A 22,252-nucleotide genomic window follows, 5' to 3' on the forward strand; every position below is an offset into this window, starting at 1 on the left:
CTTTGTCTCGAAAAAGGACTAAGATTACTAAGCCTCTCTTCATGCTCAGTGTTTGTCTCCTCTATCAACATTCACGTGAAACAAACACAACAGAACATGGAATAATATTTGAGACTTTACCTGAAGTAAGATGTCCACTATCCTCTGCTGATACTCCAGGGCCTGCTTGTCATTCTTAAAATCTTCAAATGTCTACAGGAAAAGAAGAAACTAACTTGAAATGACAGAAAAGATCCAACAAATAGCAAATATCACCTTTCTGAGGTGACTGTGACTTTTTCCAAGAATTAAAATGAAAAAGTGAATTAAAACAATTCAAGACGTATGATATATTACAGATGGGTGCCAGAAATAGTTGGCAGTGAATCATGCATGTAGTAATGGTAGACCCGTTCTCTTGGAGTTCAAGCTTTATAAAAAACAAAAAAGTTGCTGGGAACTTGCTATATATCATGTTGATAGTCTCAGTTTTTAATTTGAAGCATTTAAACAAAGTTTTATGTTGGAGTTTGTTATATTCCAAATTTTACATGTTGACAGAAAGATTTTAACTTTTATTGTAAATGTATATCGGTTCCAAATATCAGTTATCAGTCTCATTAAGACTAGTAATCAGTATCGACCCTGAGAGACCGATATCAGATGTCAAGTTACTGTAAGTGACCCTTCCACTCAGTGTGAGGGGGGTGTTAAAATGGCAGTGATTCACAATAATGGCATGCTATATGAAGATATGGATACATTCATCCAGCTTATCAACATGCTGACCACACACTTATCAGCATGATGAGAGCTGATGTATGAGGAAATCTCACCATGGCAAGGACGTTGAGAAACTCCCGTGTATCAAAGTGGAGAAGTGTACGAATAAACGGGAAAACCTCTTCCTCCTCTAACGAATCCGCTGAATGCAGGCGGATAAGGAAGTCAAAGACCTGACACAAACAACACACAGACAGCATTAGCCCACTGCGTTTCTTCAGATGACAGAAACAGTGATGTAATTCCTGATGACAAGCCTCCAAACTCACGGCACCAGCAGTGGTTATTAGGCTAATCAATTACAACAACAAGACACACACATACACACACACACACACACACACACACAAAGGTCTGATTTTTGTCAAATCCCTAGTATCTACATACCTGGTTCTTGACTTGAACCACAAGGTCTTCAGGGATGTCTCCTAGTGGATAGGCCCTTCCTGCAAGACAGCAGCTACACACACACACACACACACACACACACACACACACACACACACACACACACACACACACACAAACATTAATATATGTTTCGATAACTGGAAAATCAACAAGCAACATTCTGCCATGAAAATTTCTTATAAGTACTGAGTATATTAGATGATAAAAGGAATTAATTTTCAAAAAGTATCTGACAATCATATCAGCTATATGAGTCTGATTCACCTCCAAACTTTTTGGGTCAAATTTTAGCTGTCACACCACCGTTTCCCATAAACACAGTGGATAAGTTTTGTTAAACAGCAGACACAAGTTTCATCTGACATAATATCATAACATAATATCATCATAATACCAGGAAAGCCATGAGAGCAAAGTTTTTGTGACTTTCTGCTAATGCACCAAATCTGCTGTTAAATTTGAGTATTTTGTTCTTGCTGGGAATGAAGACAGACTGTCGGCATAATGTCCAAAGCCTCCAGCTGCTAAATTCTTCATGAATATTTTACAGGTGTGAATGGTTACTGTATTTAATATTATTGGAAACAATTCAAGTAAATTATTTAACTACCAAAGTGTTAAATCATTTGGAAGGAGATGTGTGGTCTTAATTGGAGTACAGAGGTGCTTGCTGACTACACCATAGAACAGCTTAACTGCCTCCTCTCATTATCACATTATATGTGTAACTCCTCTTTAACAGTGAACATGTAGAGGCAGCTGCAGGCAAACATTAAATAAAATAACTGTGTGAACTCACCTTATGTACACCAGCAGTTTATTTCCCATCACCACTTCCTCATCTGTCCGAGAAGAAAAAGAGCAGAGTTACAGATTTTAACGAGCTTTTCAAACATGAAATACTATTGACTTATTTGACATTCTTATTTGACTTACTTATTGCTTCAAATTGTTGGTGCTATGAACTCTGGGATTTGTGCTTTCAAGACTTTACCTGTTAGGCTCCTCCCTGCTCTGAGTGGTGGGCCAATCACTGCAAAGAGTTTCTGAAATGTAAATGTGAAGTAGAAAAACATATTGGTGTATGTTATTAATTAGTCGCAAGGCCCTGATTCACCATTTTTACCAAAAGTTTTTAATAATTAACAAAATGTAAACATAAAAAAAGACCTGGATCCCTCTTTACAACAGAATAAACACAATATGATAAATAAGTCATTCTGTAGATATATAAACATCTCATTTTAAGGTATCGAAAACATTACGATTCTTAATTTCAGCTGGCTAGACACTAATAAAAATGTAGTTATAAATATAGAATAATATATTCTATTACTTCCAATATATCCCCCTAAATCCGACACACTGGACCTTCAAGACAAATAATTTATCAAAAGCTCTCCAACAACTCTGATTGGACAAAACAACCTTTTGATGAAGGACTTACCTCCATAGGTGTAATGTAGTCATTCATGCCGCTGTTAAAAACGTAGATCAGTGCATCATAGAGTTGGTTCTCCCAACAAACTTGAACCACCTTCAAACACATACACACACGCACGCACACACACACACACACACACACACACACACACACACACACACACACACACACACACACACACACACACACACACACACACACACACACACACACACACAGAGACACACGACCATTAGTGAAAATGTTACCAGTGGAAATGTTGTGAATAATTACATTGTTTTCTAGCGAGTCGTCACTAATTTTGGCTGCTTGCTGCTGACCGCTGTAGATGGCTTTATTAGCTCTCCATAGTCTTCACTGTACACACACATAAACACGCACACACACACACCTGCTGTATGTCCAGGCTGGTCACATCCAGATGGACGATGCATCTCTCCAGGCTGTCCATCATACCGTTGCCATGGTAATGGGCCAGCAGGTCCTTCATGATGGGCGTGGTGAGATGACCGAGGCGATCAGCAATAATGTACGACTCCAGGGACTCCAAAAAGACTCCCTTAGCAACCATGTTCTCCACCAGCCGAGCATAGAGCTGGTTGAACAGCAGGTCTCTGCGTGCACACACGCAAACACACAGTTTATCTTAGCTATCATTAGGTTTCATATACTGGGCTTCTTCTTCTGGGCTGACAAATATACAGATCACTTCCTCGACAGTTCATCATCAAAAATAGATTAGACAGTAGTTTATGTTTTGATTTCATGCTAAAATCACATAACTACTGAACTGGTGTGCTCTCTCTCCCACAACCAATGAAAAGCACTAACGCTCACTAGGAAGTGGACTGAGACAGAGACCCACTGTTTATGTTGGTGTCAAAGTTGTCAATCGAACTTGGGTCAGAGTAAAATCACAGTCGCAGGTCGAGTGGTCGTCTTTACTAATAACACTTATAATAGTCCTTTTCTGGTGAGCTCTTTGTGACACCAGGGAGGTTCAATAAAGTCCATAAATATGATCTGAGTGTAGCCTGTGGGTCTATATGACACTTAAAATGCAGGATAACACCATCTAATTCTGGAAAAGGATAACACCATCTAATCAATGAGTAACCCTGTGGTTTACTCCTCTTGTTTTTCGTGTAAGAGGTCAGTGTAAACATGAAATGGTAGAGATCTAAATATCAACACTGCAGGCTTTTTTTGTCATAGTTTGCACTAAAATAAAAAAAAAAATAAAAAAGTACAGGTACAAAGGGGACCTTAAACTTGTCATAACAATGGTGCATCCATCCAAATTCACATTGTGTGGCTGAGCTTTGTTCAGACCCACTGACCTTTATTTTAAATTCTAGCAGTCTGCTTGCATATCTGTGACTATGAAAGCATATGTACTTACGGCCTCTTTAGCAGCAGACAGTGCTCTACCAGGACTGGAATCACATCCTAAACACAATACAGAGACAAAGAAGAATTTTACTTGAACCAATATCTAACTCATATGAACACCCCATAAAAAGACAAACCCTGACTAAATACAGAATGAGTGACTGTCAAGTGGCTACTGATACTGGCCACCAAACTGAAATTCATTCTCTTACCAAATGTACACAATACAAAGAAATTAGAGATGACTATTCTGGAAAAAACCATTTACCCTCCCAGAAGAAACACTTATTGGAATACTTTTATGAGAAGACAGCTCTACAGTACAGCAGGCAGGAGAATGTTTCTGCATGTCACAAATGTAGATACAATTAAATGAAAATGCTTGTTCTGTATCAATCTCTATATGTATTGACTGTTTTGTGTAATGTTACATGTAATGCTTTGGCAACACTATTTTTGTAATGGTCATGCCACACTGCAAAAATGCCCTGTCAAATTTAAGGCCAAACACCCTAGATTTAAGCATACCAGCAAATTTGGCTGCCAGTGCAGTAAGCAAATTTTGCTTGTTAAGATGTCTTAAAACCAGTAAAACTGTGTGCACTAGATAATCCATTTATACTTAAAACAAGACTAACTAGATTTTTTAATCCAAATATAAGATTATTACACTTGGTTAGATCGGCAGTTTTTGCAGTGCAATGAAGCAACACTGAATTGAATTGATTTGAATTGAATTGAATTGAACTAAACTGAGCTAAACTAAACTAAACTAAACTAAACTAAACTAAACTGAACTGAACTGAGCCCTGCAATAGTCTGGCGACCTGTCCAGGGTGTACCCCCAACTCTCGCCCAGTAACTGGGATAGTCTCCAGCCCCTCAGCAACCCTTACAAGGACAAGCGTTTACATAAAATGAATGAATTGAATTGAATTAAATAGAAATTAATTGAACAGTGCAGAAGCAAATTGAATTAATTTGAAGAGAGAGAGAGACACAGAAGGGGGAGGGGGGTTCATTACCCTAAAATTGTGCAAATTTAAACTTCCATTCATTGCAAAACTGTTTTTACGCACACATGAGGTGGTATTTTATGTAATTCAAAAAAGTCATATTTCACAAAATTGCAATGGAAACACTTTTTGGCTTTTACAGGTCGCATGATGTACAAAAAAGAGTTACTTCAAGAGGTGTTATTGTTATTGCATTGCATAACTCTTCTATGTGGTTGCTCCCACATATAGGAGGCTGGCCTTTCCATTATCACTTGCATAACACCCCTACGTGGTCTTGGATTGGAAATAATGACAGCTAGCATGGTGGCTGCAATATAAATAAAGCTGCTGATGTTTTGAATATCTATCACCATGCTTCTTGGAATGTTTTCACCAGAGGTGAAGTTGCAGAACATCACTCAGTGGAAATGCAGTCATCTCACAGTTGTGTTTTATCAACATCTTAAAAACACTGTTTAAATTTTGCCCAAATCTGTAATGGAAACCCACTCAGTGATTCAACAACAGACAGAGGCAGACTGGACACTGTTAAGTGTGTTTTTTAAGGTGTGTTAGCTTACGTGGAAATGTTGCTCCATCACTTGGATTTTGCCTTGCTCTGGACACTTCTTCAAAGCATGCTCTGCAAACTGGAAAAGGATCTCCACCATCTGCGTGCGCGCGCACACACGCACGCACGCACGCACGCACGCACGCACGCACGCACGCACGCACGCACGCACGCACGCACACACACACACACACACACACACACACACACACACACACACAGGAGTTACAAGTTCAGATATGGGCAAAGAAATGTTGATGTTTACAGTCAAGAGACAATATTCAGCCTCTGTCCTTACCTTGTCACTCACCACTCCCTTCCTTTTCATTGGATCTCCAAACAGGCCTGGAATAAACACACGTCACATGCCTCTCATATAGTAATCACTGATTTTTATTTGAAGAATTCTCAATTCAAATATCTTTATACCCACCAACCACAGCCTTAGCAGTCCCCTCATGGAAGGACCAGGCCAGAGAGAGAGCCTCGACAAAATGCTCCTGCTTCAGCAGACAGTCGATCCGCTACACACACAGACACAGAGAGGAACACGGATCAGGTGCACAGCAAGCACTAACCTTAACTAAATCATTTCAATACAAAGAAGAAATTACCAAAAAGGCAGAATATGCACACACATACCTCTCTCCAGTTCCTTAGAGTCATAATGTGAGCAGACTGTAAGACAAGAGAACAACATGCTGTTAAATTAGACTACGTTCACACTGCGGGCTCAAGTGATATGAATCTGATCCCCCCCCCCCATGTGACCCACATGTGGTTGTTAAAAGTCAGTGTGAACAACACCAATCACATGGAATCTTTTCAAATCAGATTTGGGCCACTTTAATATGTGGTTCTATATTAGAAACAGATCTAATTTTTTAAAAAATGCGACCTCAGTCTGAACGAGCCACGCAACCTGTATCAGAATTCAGTGCAACTTTTACGTCACTCTAGATTGACATCTTTTTATAAACTATAGAAAACTCCATTCATCTGTCAGTCTGCATCCATTTTTCTCTTCAATAGGTTGTCAAATCATTCTGAAATTGCACATGTGCATTGAGAATTGCCATAGGTAGAGACGGACAAAGCCCTTTGTCTTATTCACGCACCACCTGTTTTGTATAAAAATACTTCATAAATAATGCTGATTTGCTTCTTCTTCTGCCTGTGGAGTAAATGCGTGAAAACACAGACAGCGCCACTCACGGCTATATTAAAAAACTCAATCTAGAAAAAAATTGAGCACTAAGGCCTGTGGTCTGAACGTATTGTTAAAAACCCAACTGAAGACTAAAACAAGAGACATTTTTAAATTCCACACAGAATCTTAGCAGGTCCTCGTCTGACTCGGGCTTAGACATTAGATTGGTGTCTTTTTACTGGATACAGCAAGTCACAGTGAAACATTAATATCAGGGGGGGTTCAGCATTCTACCTGTTTTTGCCACTGCAAGTTTTTGCAGCACTTAATTTTCATAGCAGTTACCAACGATTACAGTTGGAGAAACACCTCCATATACACACTGTACTCACACACAGAACACACACACACACACACACACACACACACACACACACACACACACACACACACACACACAGACATAGTACCTTGGTGCCCAAATAGATGATCTGTCCTGCGTAGCTGGAGACTGATTGGTAGCAGGCCTTCTCTCCTACTAAAGCCTGAAACACATAAACATTGTTATATAAACACACACACACACACAGCTCTATTTCAAATGCTTTTTTAAAAGCATTATCACCAGAGCCTGACTAACTCAGACTAACAAAGCGTCCTATTAGCCACATCTGAACTTCAGAATGCATTCGTTAACAGTTTATGAACTCTATGTACCATTGTTAACTGTGGGAGGGAAGGGTTGGTCAGCATGAAGAGGAAGAATAGATGCAAACAAACCTGAACTTCATATGAGAGTGTTGTTTTAAAGGTATGATATGCAAGATTGTTGGTTACGGTTTGTAACCACACAGCAACCCCACATTGACTGTCATTTCGGGGGGGCTGCCTAAAGGTCTGGCACCTTCTCGCTACAGTTTTATAGAATACACTGCCACGCTGAGAGTGATTGAGAGGGATTACTTATGTATGAGTCTATATATACGTTGGATGACTTCTTCAAAGAGACCATTAGGCGGAAATGTTTTAACCCTTTGAAACCTAGATTAGATAGATTTTTTTGTGCTGCTTACAGATGCCTTTCACTAGTATTTAAACCTATGAGCCCTGAGCAAATTCAAATTGAATTATTTTAAAAAGAAAAAAAGGAAATGAGCACATTGTCCTGCAAATTGAAAGAAATTAGCTGATTTAGAAATGTAAAAAAAAAAACCCACTGATAAAATTTGTCCAGAAAACTATAATTATCTAAAATCATATATTTAAAATTATGCATCAGAATTAATATTACTTTTTCAGCACTTGTATATGTGTCATTTACATTTTTGTTTATTTGTTTTCACTTTCTGTGTGTCTGTGTGTGTGTGTGTGTGCGTGCGCGTGTGTACAAGCTAATTTTCAATTAATTTTCTTGTACTTTTCATTAATTTTTTCAAACTATTGGGAATTTTTTTCTGAAGTTGCTCATTGCCTTCTTCCCATGTTTTAAAAAGAAATCAAGCAAGTTTTCTCAAGTTTTAAAGGTTATTTATAAGGTGCCTGCTTTAACCACTGAGCCAACCGACGCCCAATTTGAAATGGTTTTTATTGTTATCTAACAATACAAACCAGCTGTCCTAACAAGTATATCTATACTTGTTAGGACAGCTTCAGCGTGAAAGGGGAGAAAGAAGGGATGAGATGCAGCAAAGGACTTTGGGTTGGAAAGGACATAGCCCTTGTACATGGCGGGCCCAAGCTACCAAGAGAGTTTCTTGGCTGCCCCTCAAAACCTATTTTTGTGAAGCAATGATGGAGCCCAAAGAATGAATGTTCACCTCACAAATCTGCTACATTTGAATCCACACTATAATAATCTGAGCTGCTCTAACAGTGAATCAAAGATCCCCAACATGCCAAGTACATGTGTTTTTCAATGGTCTGAATTGATAAACAGTAAACAAATACAACCTCAAAACTGCGACTAATTACCCAAATGAGTTTTAAACCTGAGCCATTTATTTATGATCAATAACTTCTCATCTAATGAATCCAATTCATTATCACTATTGTTATAAAGTTAAGACTCATCTTAAACTTGACCCAATACATGCAAAGTCTGACTCTGACCCTGTTCCCCATCATATAATCCCTCACCAGAGCCTGGGAGACATTCCCTCCAGTTGCCAGCGATTTGAAATGTCGGCTGTTATAGACGAGCTGCACCTGTTCCAAGTCCAGAGTCTCCAAAATCTCCTGACTGGGCCGGTCCACCACCTGAAGCTTCTCATGGCTGTCTACCAGGACCAGCGTCCGACTGTTGATCCACTGCAGAGACATGGAGACAGAGGGAGAACAAGTCATGCAGTGAACAGAGATAACTGTCTTTATTCACACATTGAGCATGCCTGAGGTAAAAAAAAAACCCTAAAAAACCCTTCCTGGTAAGCATCAAGGAAAAGAAAACAAAGGAAACTCAACTCGATGTTGGACCAAAAAACAAAATGTGCACTTATTGTAACGCCGTCAGTGCAGCTTCCCTTGCAAATTCAGCTTGTTGCTTAATGAAGGCAACCAGCACGGTTTAAGATAAAACTATGCATCATAGTAGACTGAGAACATGGTGACAGGACTTTCAATGTCTTTAAAAGCACAAAATCAAACTTTTAAATTCACATGCCCAAAATATCAAATGTTCCTGATGAAGCACAAGCTCTCTACTGCACTGATAGTGGGGGGGGTGGGAGGGGCAGTATTAGAAGTGGCCTATGACTTGTCTCAGGCCACATTTAGATGAGAACGGCCCTACTAAAAACAAAAAAGCCTTTCATTTTCATGTTTAAAACAATCTGTGGTTATATAACATTGTGAGAACGATCCTCGTGTACACGGATCTGAAATAAAAAAAAAACAGAAAACACTGTAGTATGCCTGCCAGGCCAGTAGTTGGTGGTGTAACTTTGTAACCCCCTCTCACCCCCTCCACCACTCCTTCCAGTTACTGCCATCAGTCAGACGCTACAAGGTCCCACCAGCCCGGAAGAATATCTACAAGAAATCTTTAATTCCCTGTGCAATAACCACTCCGAACAACATAAAATAGAGACTTTTAATTTCATTTTATTTCATTTTGTTTATCTATTTATTTTTAAATGCATTTTTAAGATGTTATGCAAACTGTGCGAACTGTATTGAGCCTGCAAAAGGAGAATTTCTGTCACCATTTGGGACAGACAATGAAGTTTATCTATCTATCTATGACACAGCCTGGAAGAACGCCATGAGTATAGCGAAAAAGCTGCCGTGACGTCACGGTTCTAACAGGTTCTGTGCATTGCCAGTTTACACAGTGACAGAAGGGGCTGTGTTTTCTTAAGATTACACTCTGAAACCTGGTTTCAAAAGTTTGCATCTTCAAACGCTGTTGTCATGTGAACGAAAGGCCAACCCACAAAAAGTTAAACGTGTCACGTAAGAACCGCTGCCATGTAAAAAGCCCCTTACATACTTACACTCAGGCTTATGATGTCACAGCTGAGGTGAAGTTGTTTTTGTTTGATGACATGTATGGTGCCCGTCTCCTCCTTCTTCACCTGAATAAACAGCAGCACATAGAGAAATATTTAACAAACTGATACCCACTGGTCATTACTCAGAAAACATTTTTTAAGCAGCTTAGCATGTTAATTGTACGGGGCAGCTGCCGATCTTCCAGAGGTGACACAAGGAGGCACGTGGGCTCCTTTCTGTATGAATCTAACTACAGACAACGCAGTGCATTTGTCAATCTATGCAACAAGCACAGAGACTGCAGCTGTGTATACTAGTCTGCCTTCTGCATGGTGATTTGTTTGGGGCGTGTAGTTCAGTGAACAGAAAACCGTTTCTATATGACCTTGCTTACACCAAGATCTGTGGATTATCCTGAGTAACCATGTCATGATTTCTAGAAACAGACACTGCTGTTTAATTTTCCTAAAGGTTTTTTTGGTGTTTTGAGCACCCACCACAAGCTGAGTGTCATCTAGTTCCATTACACTGAAGAGAATATCTCTACAGCTCACACCAAAACTATGTAGGTTAATAAAAAGCACTATATTGATTGCTATGATTTTGGTCTATGCTGCATATGCAGGCCTAATATAGAGAGACAACTATTTCTTATCTATCAAAAACTATGCATTTATTCATCTATTTACTTTGTACAATACCATTTATGAATCAGTATCTTTTTGAAAAAATTCAAACGTGTGTACAGTTCTTTCCCCTATTAAACTAGAAGTCGCATGATTCCAGTCACCAGCCAATCAATCGGTACATCTCAAATTTTACTATTTGGAAGTTAAGAGGTAGCACAGCAGATACCAGGAGGAAGTGGACTGTGTCTCCTTTACAAAACGCCAGGATCGGGTTCACCGTCTTCTGAACTGGAACAAACTGCCACGCCAGCTGAGGGACACTGGACGGATCAGACTGGTGAAAGACAAGACATCACACACATCAGTAATTAACCTCTTTAAAGTAATGTTATTAATGCTTATGGCTGTGTGAAAATAAGGCCGAAACACTGCATCCATGTGCTAATGAAAATGTCCACTAAGCCAGACACACAAACAACAGCACAAACAGAAGACAAGAGGAGCATTTATTCACATACATTTTAATAAGCATCACAGAGATTTGTGAATATCAGCAACATACTTTTCTCAAAGCAGACATGTTGAACTATCCTTGACATGTTGGTGGGGAGGGCATGTTTAAGACATTTTTATGGAGTTATCTATACTTTCCTACTTTTTATACTGCACATCAATAGAACTTGGACACATTTTACTAATCAGTTCCATTGCTAGCACGTGACCCACAGCCTTTGATAAGAGAGGTGAGATCAACCATTCAGTTTAATATACGAGTCCTTTAAAGGGGGGTTTAGGAACTCACACTTACTGATAACCTGAGCACAGAATCAAGTGTTAACACCAAATTAAACATGTCATTGTATCAATAAATCTGGGCAGACATACATATTACCAACAAGATAAACAAGCAGACACTTTCACAGACCTTACTGTAGGGAAAAGTCATCCAGACTTTCAGCGAAGGCTTCAGTCCAATGACCAGAATCTGGCGAGAGAAAACCAAGACAAAAACATCACAAAGTTACACACAGTTGGGTGGATAGGCAAAGGATGGAGGATGCAAAGTAAAAACAACTGTGTGTGTTTATGTACCTTAGTGAGCGAGGCCATAGCCAGCAGAGAGTAGTGTGTGATGGGATGGTCTCTGAAGTCTGGAGGAGCGTGTAATGGTTCGATGCAGCAGACCTCCCCTTTGGAACCACTGAAGAGACAGCGAGAGTCACAGGACCGCATCCCCATCACCCTCCTGGAAATATCAGACACCAGTGACAGAAACAGAGAGGAAGAGGGGAGCAAATAAAATCAAAACAAGAACAGAGTCAGAATACAGAAATAACAAGGGTAGAAAATAAGTAAGGGGAAAAAGCTGCACAATGGGATCTGTCACAGCTGTTACTAAATGCAGAATTTATTAGTAACAGGCAAGACAGAGTAGAGTGAAAAAAATAAATAATTAGGCTGCAAATCACTGTCTCATGATTTCAGAAAAACTACGTGCTTAGAACTAAACAAACGAGTTGTTTGTAGCATTTGGCCGTTTTTCTTTACACTGTTTTGTTTATTATAGGGATATCATTATGTGACTGTTGTCACAATGGACTGTTGCTGAGTTAGGGACTTAATCATAAAACTGAAACAAAGTGAAGGGAAGAAACAAGTGGGACTATAAAAATGTTCTGAATAAAACATAGTACAATCATTGTGCCTAGTAATGCACTAATCTTGGCTATTTTTGTATTTTTTTAAAGCACACTTTATCAAAGGTAAACCCAATGTTCTTTACGTTAAAGTCCATACAGCAACAGACAGAAGTGAAATGAGATAATAATCAAAAAATTACAAGAAGAAAACTAGACACCATCTTGAAACAGGATCACAGCCCCCTCCAGTCACAGGTGTCACCAGCGCGACACGTTAAAACTAAAAGATTTATTTTACAGTCATTCACCTGAATGCCAGCTCAAAAACGGATCCTCCGCTGTCATTACACACTGCAAGAGTCGGGTCATCTGTGAACTAGAGACACAAAAACAGGGACATTAAACAAGGGTTAGAAATCAGATCAAACTGATCGGGGGTCAGTCTCGGGTAAGACCAGTCTTAGACCAGTGTTTTAAAGATGTTTATTTTTTTTAATGGTTGTGTTTGGTGGAAAAACAGTGTTGATTGTAGCCACACACAGCCAGGCTTTCCTAAAAAAGGGGTGGCTAGGTGTGTGTGCATGTGTGCGTGTGTGTGTGTGTGTGTGTGTGTGTGCGCATGTGCGCGCATGTGTGAGTGTGTCTACCTTCACATGCAGTATAGCTGTCCCTGGAGGGTGGGCATCAGTAATGGTTCTCAGGAGCTTCCCACTGGCTAGATCCCACATTGTAATCTAATCATGAGGACAAAGAGAGAGAGAGAGACAGAAAGACACACACGCACACACACCCGCACACACACCCACACACACACACACACACACACACACACACACACACACAGAGACACACACAAAGCAAGAAAGACTATTCAGGATTTATAGTACAAAAAGTAAACACACTTTTGTTTATGAAGTTGGCAAACTTATCACTCTACAACTATTAATAATTTCTTGCATCCAGGTAGAAAATCCATCAGTCCCACAGTTCAGTAGCCTGATCACATTTTAAGGTCCTGTCACACTACCTGCAAACACCATTGATAAGGTCAAAAACTGTAAGCTCCCTCTAAGCATGCAACACGTCTGGCTGCAATTACGTTTCATGTATCAATGCAGTTCCATTGTAGGTTACTGACACCCAGTGGACAGAAACTGTATTACACCAAAGCCAAGCAAATTGATAAATGACTTACAATCCTCCTGTTAAATTTTAAACCACACACAGCGCTTAAATGAGTAGTCCTTAAATAAACAGAAAAATAATTTTAAAGACATAGATAATTTTAATATACTATTACTTGCTTGAAAGTGAAACTTTATTGATATATTTAGTTCATGATATTTGGCTTAACATGCACACAATTATGCCACTGTTGCAAAAACTGTGAGGAGAGCATTTTTGTGTTTAATCCAAGGCAAACTCAGCATACTTGAAAGGGCTCATGCAATTCTGTAAGACTGTGTGCCTCTACAAATTACAGCTGCAAAGTCTGACCAGGGCCAAAGATGATACCAATATCATACACATACACACAACATGAGCAGCAACAGACTTGGACAAAAACCGGCACCTGACAAAAACACAAGAAATAAAGCTAAGACACAGAGTCTGTTACAGAAAACAGGGGTCAAAATATTTGTGATTTTACAGCTGTCAATTATTTTCATAACCAAGCATTCTACCAAATGTCCAAAGGAATGTGGATCAAGCCTTCCTGATCAACACATTTTAATATACTTTAATAGACATTCAATAGTAGACATTGTATGCCAGTATGTGTAGCCACTGCAGTTGTATTACAGTTCTACTACACAGTTGTATAGACCTTTTCATTGCTAATCTTTTGCTAAAGAAAGAGCTGTTGTAGGTACTGTATCATAGAGTAACTAAACCCCCAAAATATTTTTTTTCAGCTAAAAACCAATGAAATATGGTATGTATTTTGGGCGTTCGATTCAGCTCCAGGTCTTGATATGTGAGCGCAAATTATCATGCTCCATAGTGCCCATACTGGGCATTGCTTGGGGACATACTTCCATCATTAAATCTATTCTCCCCTGGTGCTTGTATGGCCTAGCTGTAACCATAGCTCCTTTGACTGTGCATGCAAACATACTGTGGAATTTGGGTAACAACCTGAGATTTTCAGTCACAATTATCAACTCTCTCAGAGCACCTCTCAGCTTTATCAGGACCAGCTGCCAAAGAACAAACAACCACACTGTGTCCAACACTAGCCTGATGCACTTTCAGTGTCCTGTGTCCAACCTTTAGAACATTGTAAGCTCTAAACAACACCCTGTCAATAAACCTGTCATTACATAAATGTGTGCCTCAGTATATACCTGTCCTTTGGCGAACCCGCAGAGAAGTCGTGAGCAGTCGTGGTTGATGCTGAGGGCAGAGACAGCTCCAAACTCTGCTCCAGTTGCCTTGGTACCCAGACAGAGGCGCAGAGCCTGATTGTTATCTGGAGAGGGAGATGAAGAGGACATTTAGCTGCTGAAGAAGGGTACAGACTTAGAAAATGTGTGGATGGTAAAATGAATTTAAAAAAAAAAAGAACACAATTCAGGGTTTTCACACACTGATACCAAAACACAAGACACTGGTACCAAATGAAGAGCTGGAAATGCAATAAAAACTGCCACTTTCAAATAAGCAAATCAAAAAAAACAAAGCATGCACCAAAGCAGATTGGACAAATCAAAAATAAACAATAGCGGTGACGTCTCAGAGTCAGTCAGGCTGAATGCAAATGAATATTAATCCATAGTGAACTGTCTGACGGGGATGTTCATACCTTTTCCTGCCCAGGCATCGTTATGTCAGCAATATAAAGAGACATGGGTCAGCCCTGCTGAGACCTCAGCCCCACCTCAACCCCCATCAAACCCAAACATCATCACAGTATCAACTTTGTATCTGTGGACACCATCAGCTCTTTGCATCTTTTGACAATATCCCCAGAATTTTTAACAATCCTACATGCCATAAATATTTTATGTTTAAAATGCTTGTTGAAAATTACTCATGCTTTCTTTTAGCTAACTTCTGCTTTCAGCGAAAGCAGGTCAGGGCAGGGTTTTGTTGGTTGTACCAGACTTCTTCACATTCCCGTTACTGCAGTTACTGTAAACTTTTTTCAAATCGCACCTTTTAAAACAGTGTTAAAGTGCCTCACAAAATATGCGAATAAAAAAATGTTAATTTATGCATAAGTTAACAGGAAGTCAATGCAGGATCTCAAAAATCAGAGTAATGTGATCTCTTTTGTTCAATCCAGTTAACAGTTTTACTGCTGCATTTTGTGCATTCAGAAAGCATGAGAGTGTTTTATAGTTTAAGCAAGTAAAGGGTGAATTACAGTACTCAATTCTCCAGAAAATACAAGCATGAATAATTTTCTACTAGTTAGAGAATGATGGAAATGATCTCACTTTTGAAACCATTCAAAGATGATAAAACAGGGTGGGACTACATTTTTGACATAATTGTTTGAAGCTAAATTGGAATCAAAGGTGACTTCTAAATACATAGCATTTGAGAATGTGCTTAGTTAGGAACTGTATCATAGAGTACTAAAGTGTCTAGTGGCTCAAATAATATTATTTCAGATTTTTCTTCATTGTGTTGGAAGATTTTATGTGATATCTAGAACTTTATCTCTAAAGCAGTAAGTCTGTTGGGGGATCCTGGTTTTATAGATGCACAGAAGTGAGTGTCATCAGCATAACAATGGAAAGAAATTTTTTTATATTGAACTGCTCAGAGGAATCATGTACATCAAGAATAGAAGAGGACCTAGGACAGAGCCTTGAGGTACGCCGTAGTGCATAATGTCAGTAGATGATGATAAGTTACCAAGAGTGAGCATAAACTGTCTGTTTGAGAGATAGGAGATGAGCTATTTGAGAGCACTGTCTGTAACTCCAACATTGTCTTTTAGATTGATAGAGGGACTGCAATCAACTATATCAAAAGCAGTTAAGTAGGACCAGAGTAGACCCTTCACCAGCATCAGCAGCAAGTAGTAGATCATTTGTCAGAGCTGTTTCAGTGCTGTTTTTCTCAGATTAGAACTTGTCAAAAATGTCATGTTGGTTCATGTGGGCAGTAAATTGTTTGTAGATTGTTTGTAGATTCTCTTGCCATGTATTATATTGAGCTGCAGTAATGCCGAAAGCACATCAAGAGGTGCTGAGATGCAGCCTGCAGCTGTTTGATTCTGTGCTTAAAGTAAAAGATGGGCTAGTTTAAGTTTTAGTAGCAAATTGCGGCCAAAGAAAACCTGCAGTCAATCAGTAAAAAGAGTTCTGTGACTGCTGCAGTGAGCTGTACTTTGCCACTGCTTGATGTTTTTGGCATGAAGTGTTGAAAATAATAAAAGAACCATTCATAACCACAGATATTGTTTGAAAGTTTTCATGATGGGTGGGTGGATGGGTGGACTTTTTTATGTTTTATTATCACAACAGAGAAACTTACTATAACTATTAAATTATGGTCAACAGTAACCACAGTATGAGCGCAATGCAAAGCGGCATTAATGAGCTTACTAGTTGGATACACACATGCACAAACATACATGGCATCACTCTGCTCAGGACACTATGAGTCCTAGGTGACTGTTTGCATTATTCGTTGATATGTTTTCCTCTCATATTAAGGCAAACCTGTGACTCAGTTTTAATGTATTTGGCAGTGGCTTGATATTTAATCATTGTGACTGTGTGCCAAAGAGGCTGTGGTTTATCAGTGGAGAGTGGCCTATAGATTCTATCAAACCTGCAGGTCACAGCAGTATTTTGGCTGTATTTTTACTTAAGGAACAAGTTTTAATTTATTACGCAGCAGATTGTTGCTATGAAGATTGGTCAAGGGTTTAAATATTATGTCGTTGATCATGATTGGCTAACTAATGCATGGTGTTATTTGCACTGTAACGGCTTGGACATACTTTCAGCATTGAACATCCATGGATAGCTGCAGTCACATGGATTTGCACGCAGTTTTATTCATAGTGTAACTGAGGGTCAGCATCAGCCTCAAGCAGTAAATGGGAGAGCTGGGAGGTAAGCTTACCATCTCAGATCAAGTAAAACTGAAACAAAGAAGATGCTGCTGTATCTAGAGTGATTTTTGTCAAATACCCAACTTAAAACTTACTTCATCGTGGTGATGCAGCTGCAGCTGGCTTGACCACAATGTTTTGGAATGGAGTGTTACCCTACAGTCCTCACGGTAACAAAAAATGGGCTGAATGCTGACGACATTCATGTAACGTGGGCTAAAGCGAACCCGTTATGGACACACCAATACGTAAACTATGAATTGGCCTTTAGTATCAATATTTAGTCATTCAGTGAGCCCTAATCAAAGACCAGTACAGATTACTACTGTCATGGACAGTTACTTATGGATCAAAAAAATAACACTACAAACACAGTCTTTCTTATACTGTATGCATTCTGAAACTGACTAGTGTACATGTAGTGCATGCATGCATGTGTGTGTGTGTGTGTGTGTGTGTGTGTGTGTGTGTGTGTGTGTGTGTGTGTCTGCACGACTTTACACTGAAAGAGAGAGAGAGAGAAAATGCTTTGTACTTTAAAATTAAAACACTGTTTTAAAAATTATTATCACCCCTGCAGTGTGTTTTCCTGATTACACACATTGGTCCTCAGTACATGTGCCCTGCCAAAGTAAATAGTGATGACTCCATGGCTACTGCTGTTCCTACCTAAAGAGTTGGTATTGTTTTTGCATGCTACCACTATGACTCACTGCTACTATTATCACTTAATACATTTTAACTTTTATCTGCCCTTTGTGTACAATTTTTTAACTTCCTTAGGCTTAGAAAATGAAATTTCAAATTGACTGTGTGTAAAGCCCTAAACTATAAAATTATATTTTTGCAGTTATCTTGAGTCTTGCTTTTCACTGTTATCTTAGGGCAACTACTGTTGACTTAGTAGTAGTCTCATTTCATGGTCAGTGAATTAATTTGCTGATTGCTCCTCCTCATACGCTGTTTTGTAGTGTTACCTAGTTTACCCTCCTGAGTACGCCCTGTGCAAATTATAGATATGCATTTTAAAAAAAAAGGTCCAAATGAAAGCCCACATTGATGTAATCACTGTGATCCAATCCTTTTATGGTGATAAGGTGTTGGCGAGGTCCGGGAACAGAGGGGGGAGCTGATACTGGACGGGAGATAAGGAGGGTCAACTGGTGCCTAAAGCTCCAGATTACCAGAGTCAATAAAAGCCAGTGTGTGTGCAGCTTGTGTGCAATGTGACTTCCCCACATCCTGCCTAAAACCTGCACCATCTGCTCCAACAACTGGCTTTGGCTTTTTTAACACATCATCTTAAAATCATAAAAAGGTAAGTACTACAATAATGTGTGACTTTTAGACAGAGGACATTATTGATTCTATCTCAGTGTTCAGGCTGACACTGCTAATATTCTTTAAAGTTTCATGAGATTTATTTGCAGATGTTTTGTTTTATTCCCAGCCGTATGCAATTTTTCTGCACCACTTGTCTGTTTGGTCAGGTTAACATATTTCAATTAACATATAACATTTGAGAATGAGATTTCTAAAATAAATGGAAAGTTCTACATTATTTGGCCCTTAAGGCCCGCTTTTCTATTACACACACTCACATCGCTCTGCACACAAAATGCACTTTTCAAAATCAATCTTTACAAAATATTATACATTAATACAATTTTCTTCTTTCATTGAGTTATTTTTTTTAAACCAGCATTAGTCCTAATCATAATTGTCAAATATTCATAAATTTTCAGAAGTTTAACCCTTAAAATGCCAAGTTTTTATAATGATGCTACTATGTTTATAGATGAAAAAAACAGAATAATAAGGTTTATCTTTAATATTCTACATACAAAGAACTTTTTACATGATGACAGTCTGGAATATGTCAGTGATTTGCAGCAACAATGACTGTGACAGTGCACTTAGTGGAAATTGTATGTATTTTCTCCATATGCCAAATATGGTTAAAAATTGAGATCATCATGTACAAAATAGGCAAAAGGCAGTAAAGAAGGCAAAAGTTCAGAATGACACCCAGAAATAATACAATGCATGTTTTTGGGCTTTGATGGCTGTTGGATCAAAAATGTCAGTTTGAATGGGTTTCAGTAGAGAATTTTTTGCTCTTAACAGTATAAATGTAATACTGTAACGTATTTTAGACTTATTGTAGGAGCTGAGCTGGAAATTCCAAGATCAAACAAAAATACACATCTTGCCAAAAATGTATGCCATATGCATGAACACAGCCAAAATGATCAAATAAAGAATGAAAAGCACGTTAAAATGCACCAAACAGTCCCTAAAGGTTTAAGTGAAATTATTCTTTCTTGTCTCTAGCTCACAGCCAGTCTCCTCCACACCTCATCACAATGCCTCATCGCGTCTGCTCTGTTGAGATTAGCAACAACTCCAGCTACTACACTCTCGCCAACCCAAGGTAATGCATGCTTTTGTCTTTTTCTGAAGGTATAGAGAGTACATTCAAAACTCTTACATCCAGTAACGGGAAATCCTAAAATATAAAATCTATGGCATGATTTGAAAAAGAAGAATTTTGTAGTACCCTGTCCGATATGTGTCTCTGTGTTCAGGGTGTTCACCGAGAGCGGCTGCTGTGAGATCCCTCTGCCACCCATGGTGGGCCCCTGCTCCACTGCCACCGCTCTGTTCAATAAGACCACCGGCAGTGCGACCGGCACCGTCGGCGTCTTCACCTATGACCTTATCAATAATGAGATGAATGACTTTAGCCACATTATGGCCGTCATGTACTCGGTGCCCTATGACCGAAACCTCTACTCCAACTGGTTTGCTGTGGGGATCTTTGACAGAGGGAACGACTGCGACTACAACCTGTATGACATCATGTATAATGGCAGTCAAGATAACTTTGTGAGAATGAAGGCTGATGGCTCCTGCATTTCATATGAGGGTGATTATGTTATTGTCAGTGCCTCCATGTCAGACTCAGGTGAAACTGTCCTGAGGGTGGATGTCAGTGACAACAGCATGTATTGAGATCCTACTGTTGTTGGTGGTGGCCATCCACACCAAGAACGATAACTAGAACTATAAAGAGATCGTTTTAAAAATGGTTCCAAATCAAGTGGATGGTGGAGTCCACACAACAGCTATAACGACAACAAAAGTGGCAAACGCTATTGCTTGGATGCTTGGAATAGAGACAATTTCATGAAAAACTATCAGCCAATCAGTTTTCTTTTTGTTTTTATTTCTATGAATATAGTCATCAATAACTGATTGCTCTCCCTGACTGCAGAAGATTCTGGCCAGTAGATGGTGCTGTTGACTGCTATTAGGAGAAGAAGGTAAAAGAAAAAAAGTCCCTTATTTCAAATAAAAAACATCACCTTAATATGATGATTTATCGGCTCGAAAACAAATTTTGAGTTTAGATCCAAATCCTCTGAATCTGAAGTCTTCAGTTTGGGTGTCATCAGTAAATTTTAGGGACTTTTTTTTTTTTTTTTTTTTACAAAATAAAGTTGAAGGAGTGCTCACAATATTGGCTTCTTAACTGCAGCTTATCTCGCTCATTTAGGATTTAGGAATAACCTTTAATGGTATAATCACTCAATCACGGCTATTACCTGCTATATGAAATATTATTGGGCCTCAGATTTCACAAAACAGTATTTTTTTTCTTGAGCCATGCAGCCAAACACTCTCTGGCACTGATGGGGTCTCTGATGTTGGTTTTGTCTTTAATGATGTGCTCTTTTACCATCGCCACAACGTCAGCAAACTGATGTTGACTCAGACCAAAGGATGAATGACACTTGTCTGCAAGAGACGACAGCTCCTGTTTTGATTCTCCCAGTTCCTGTTATCCTTCTAGCTTTCTGTTTGTTTCTCCTCAGCCTCCTCGCAGCGTACAGTAGTAGCAGCTCGTCAACATCCATTTTCATGGAGAGTGTAGTGCGTGATCGGCCCTGCTATTTACAGCACGCTGTTGTTCATCAGTGTGGATGCTCACAGTTATCGTTGTAGTTATGGCTACAGTTAAAGTGCTTGATGTGGATGGCCTCTAAGACAGATGAGATGATCACAGTCATTTAAATGCAATATTTCAATTAGCTGATAAAGTTGGTCACAACCTAAAGTGGTACTCATTAATCAATATATTTAAATTAGGAGTGCATATGATTGTATACTAAATATTGGTTATTTTAAGGTGTTATTTTTAAAAAGTTGATGCCTTATTCCAAATAAAACACAAGACTTTCATGTGTCTATCAAGTCATTTCCTTCTTGTAAGAAAATGATAATCACAAATTTGGTTAGTTCTCGCGCATATATAGATATCTAGTTGATACGCAGCTGTTTCTGGACATTTTGGGGCCATATTGTCTAAGATTCTAACATTATCCAGGTTTCTGATAATCGGTGCCTATGACTCCTCCCTGACAGTTTTGTTATAAACACTGTGGTGCAGGTATTTTCAGAAACTCAGTCATTTTATCATCCAGTACTAATTTTTGCTACAGTCAGAGGTTTGATGACTTTTCCCCCATCTTATAAAACTGACAGCACATAATTCGTGTTGTAGCAAAAAGGTCCAACCAAGATTTAGACTGTCCTCAACATTAAGAAAATACTTAAGTTTTACATTTAAAAAGTTCATACATGATTTGTATGCCCTCTCTATGACTCTGAATATGAATGAGGCAG

The 22,252-nt window shown here is 39.0% G+C and overlaps 2 protein-coding genes across 5 annotated transcripts in view; one reads left to right on the top strand and one right to left on the bottom strand.

Moving 5' to 3' along the window:
- The window catches only part of vps8 (VPS8 subunit of CORVET complex), a 44,839-nt gene that overhangs the window by 13,318 nt on the left and 9,269 nt on the right, over positions 1-22,252 (bottom strand). For 3 of the 4 annotated variants that reach the window (XM_088087019.1, XM_088087020.1, XM_088087018.1), the window contains exons 7-27: positions 14,835-14,959; positions 13,134-13,220; positions 12,795-12,862; positions 11,939-12,092; positions 11,772-11,831; positions 11,073-11,180; positions 10,220-10,300; positions 8,865-9,035; positions 7,199-7,273; positions 6,221-6,256; positions 6,012-6,102; positions 5,877-5,923; positions 5,589-5,678; positions 4,020-4,066; positions 3,009-3,231; positions 2,621-2,710; positions 2,168-2,219; positions 1,973-2,015; positions 1,150-1,222; positions 816-935; positions 121-192 (exon numbers count right to left, since the gene is read on the bottom strand). In XM_088087019.1, coding sequence (XP_087943145.1) covers positions 121-192; positions 816-935; positions 1,150-1,222; positions 1,973-2,015; positions 2,168-2,219; positions 2,621-2,710; positions 3,009-3,231; positions 4,020-4,066; positions 5,589-5,678; positions 5,877-5,923; positions 6,012-6,102; positions 6,221-6,256; positions 7,199-7,273; positions 8,865-9,035; positions 10,220-10,300; positions 11,073-11,180; positions 11,772-11,831; positions 11,939-12,092; positions 12,795-12,862; positions 13,134-13,220; positions 14,835-14,959 — 1,913 coding nt within the window. The remainder of the gene's footprint in view (positions 1-120; positions 193-815; positions 936-1,149; positions 1,223-1,972; positions 2,016-2,167; positions 2,220-2,620; positions 2,711-3,008; positions 3,232-4,019; positions 4,067-5,588; positions 5,679-5,876; positions 5,924-6,011; positions 6,103-6,220; positions 6,257-7,198; positions 7,274-8,864; positions 9,036-10,219; positions 10,301-11,072; positions 11,181-11,771; positions 11,832-11,938; positions 12,093-12,794; positions 12,863-13,133; positions 13,221-14,834; positions 14,960-22,252) is intronic. The other variant, XM_088087021.1, reaches the window with a different exon arrangement.
- LOC121954284 (uncharacterized) lies at positions 18,739-21,814 on the top strand. The gene is made up of 3 exons (XM_042501670.2): positions 18,739-18,881; positions 19,898-19,997; positions 20,152-21,814. Exons 2-3 carry the CDS (start codon positions 19,930-19,932, stop codon positions 20,576-20,578), a joined length of 495 nt encoding a protein of 164 aa, XP_042357604.2. The 5' UTR covers positions 18,739-18,881; positions 19,898-19,929; the 3' UTR covers positions 20,579-21,814.

The sequence above is a fragment of the Plectropomus leopardus genome, chromosome 13 (genome assembly GCF_026936395.1).
Source record: "Plectropomus leopardus strain MGB_pleo_1.0 chromosome 13, ASM2693639v1, whole genome shotgun sequence".
Taxonomy (NCBI): domain Eukaryota; kingdom Metazoa; phylum Chordata; class Actinopteri; order Perciformes; family Serranidae; genus Plectropomus; species Plectropomus leopardus.

What these genes read in the sequence shown, in the direction of transcription:
- LOC121954284 (XM_042501670.2), top strand. Translation starts at nt 19,930, where the DNA reads ATGCCTCATCGCGTCTGCTCTGTTGAGATTAGCAACAACTCCAGCTAC. An exon ending in TACACTCTCGCCAACCCAAG is followed by an intron (nt 19,998 to 20,151) that starts GTAATGCATGCT and finishes CTCTGTGTTCAG; the next exon opens with GGTGTTCACCGAGAGCGGCT.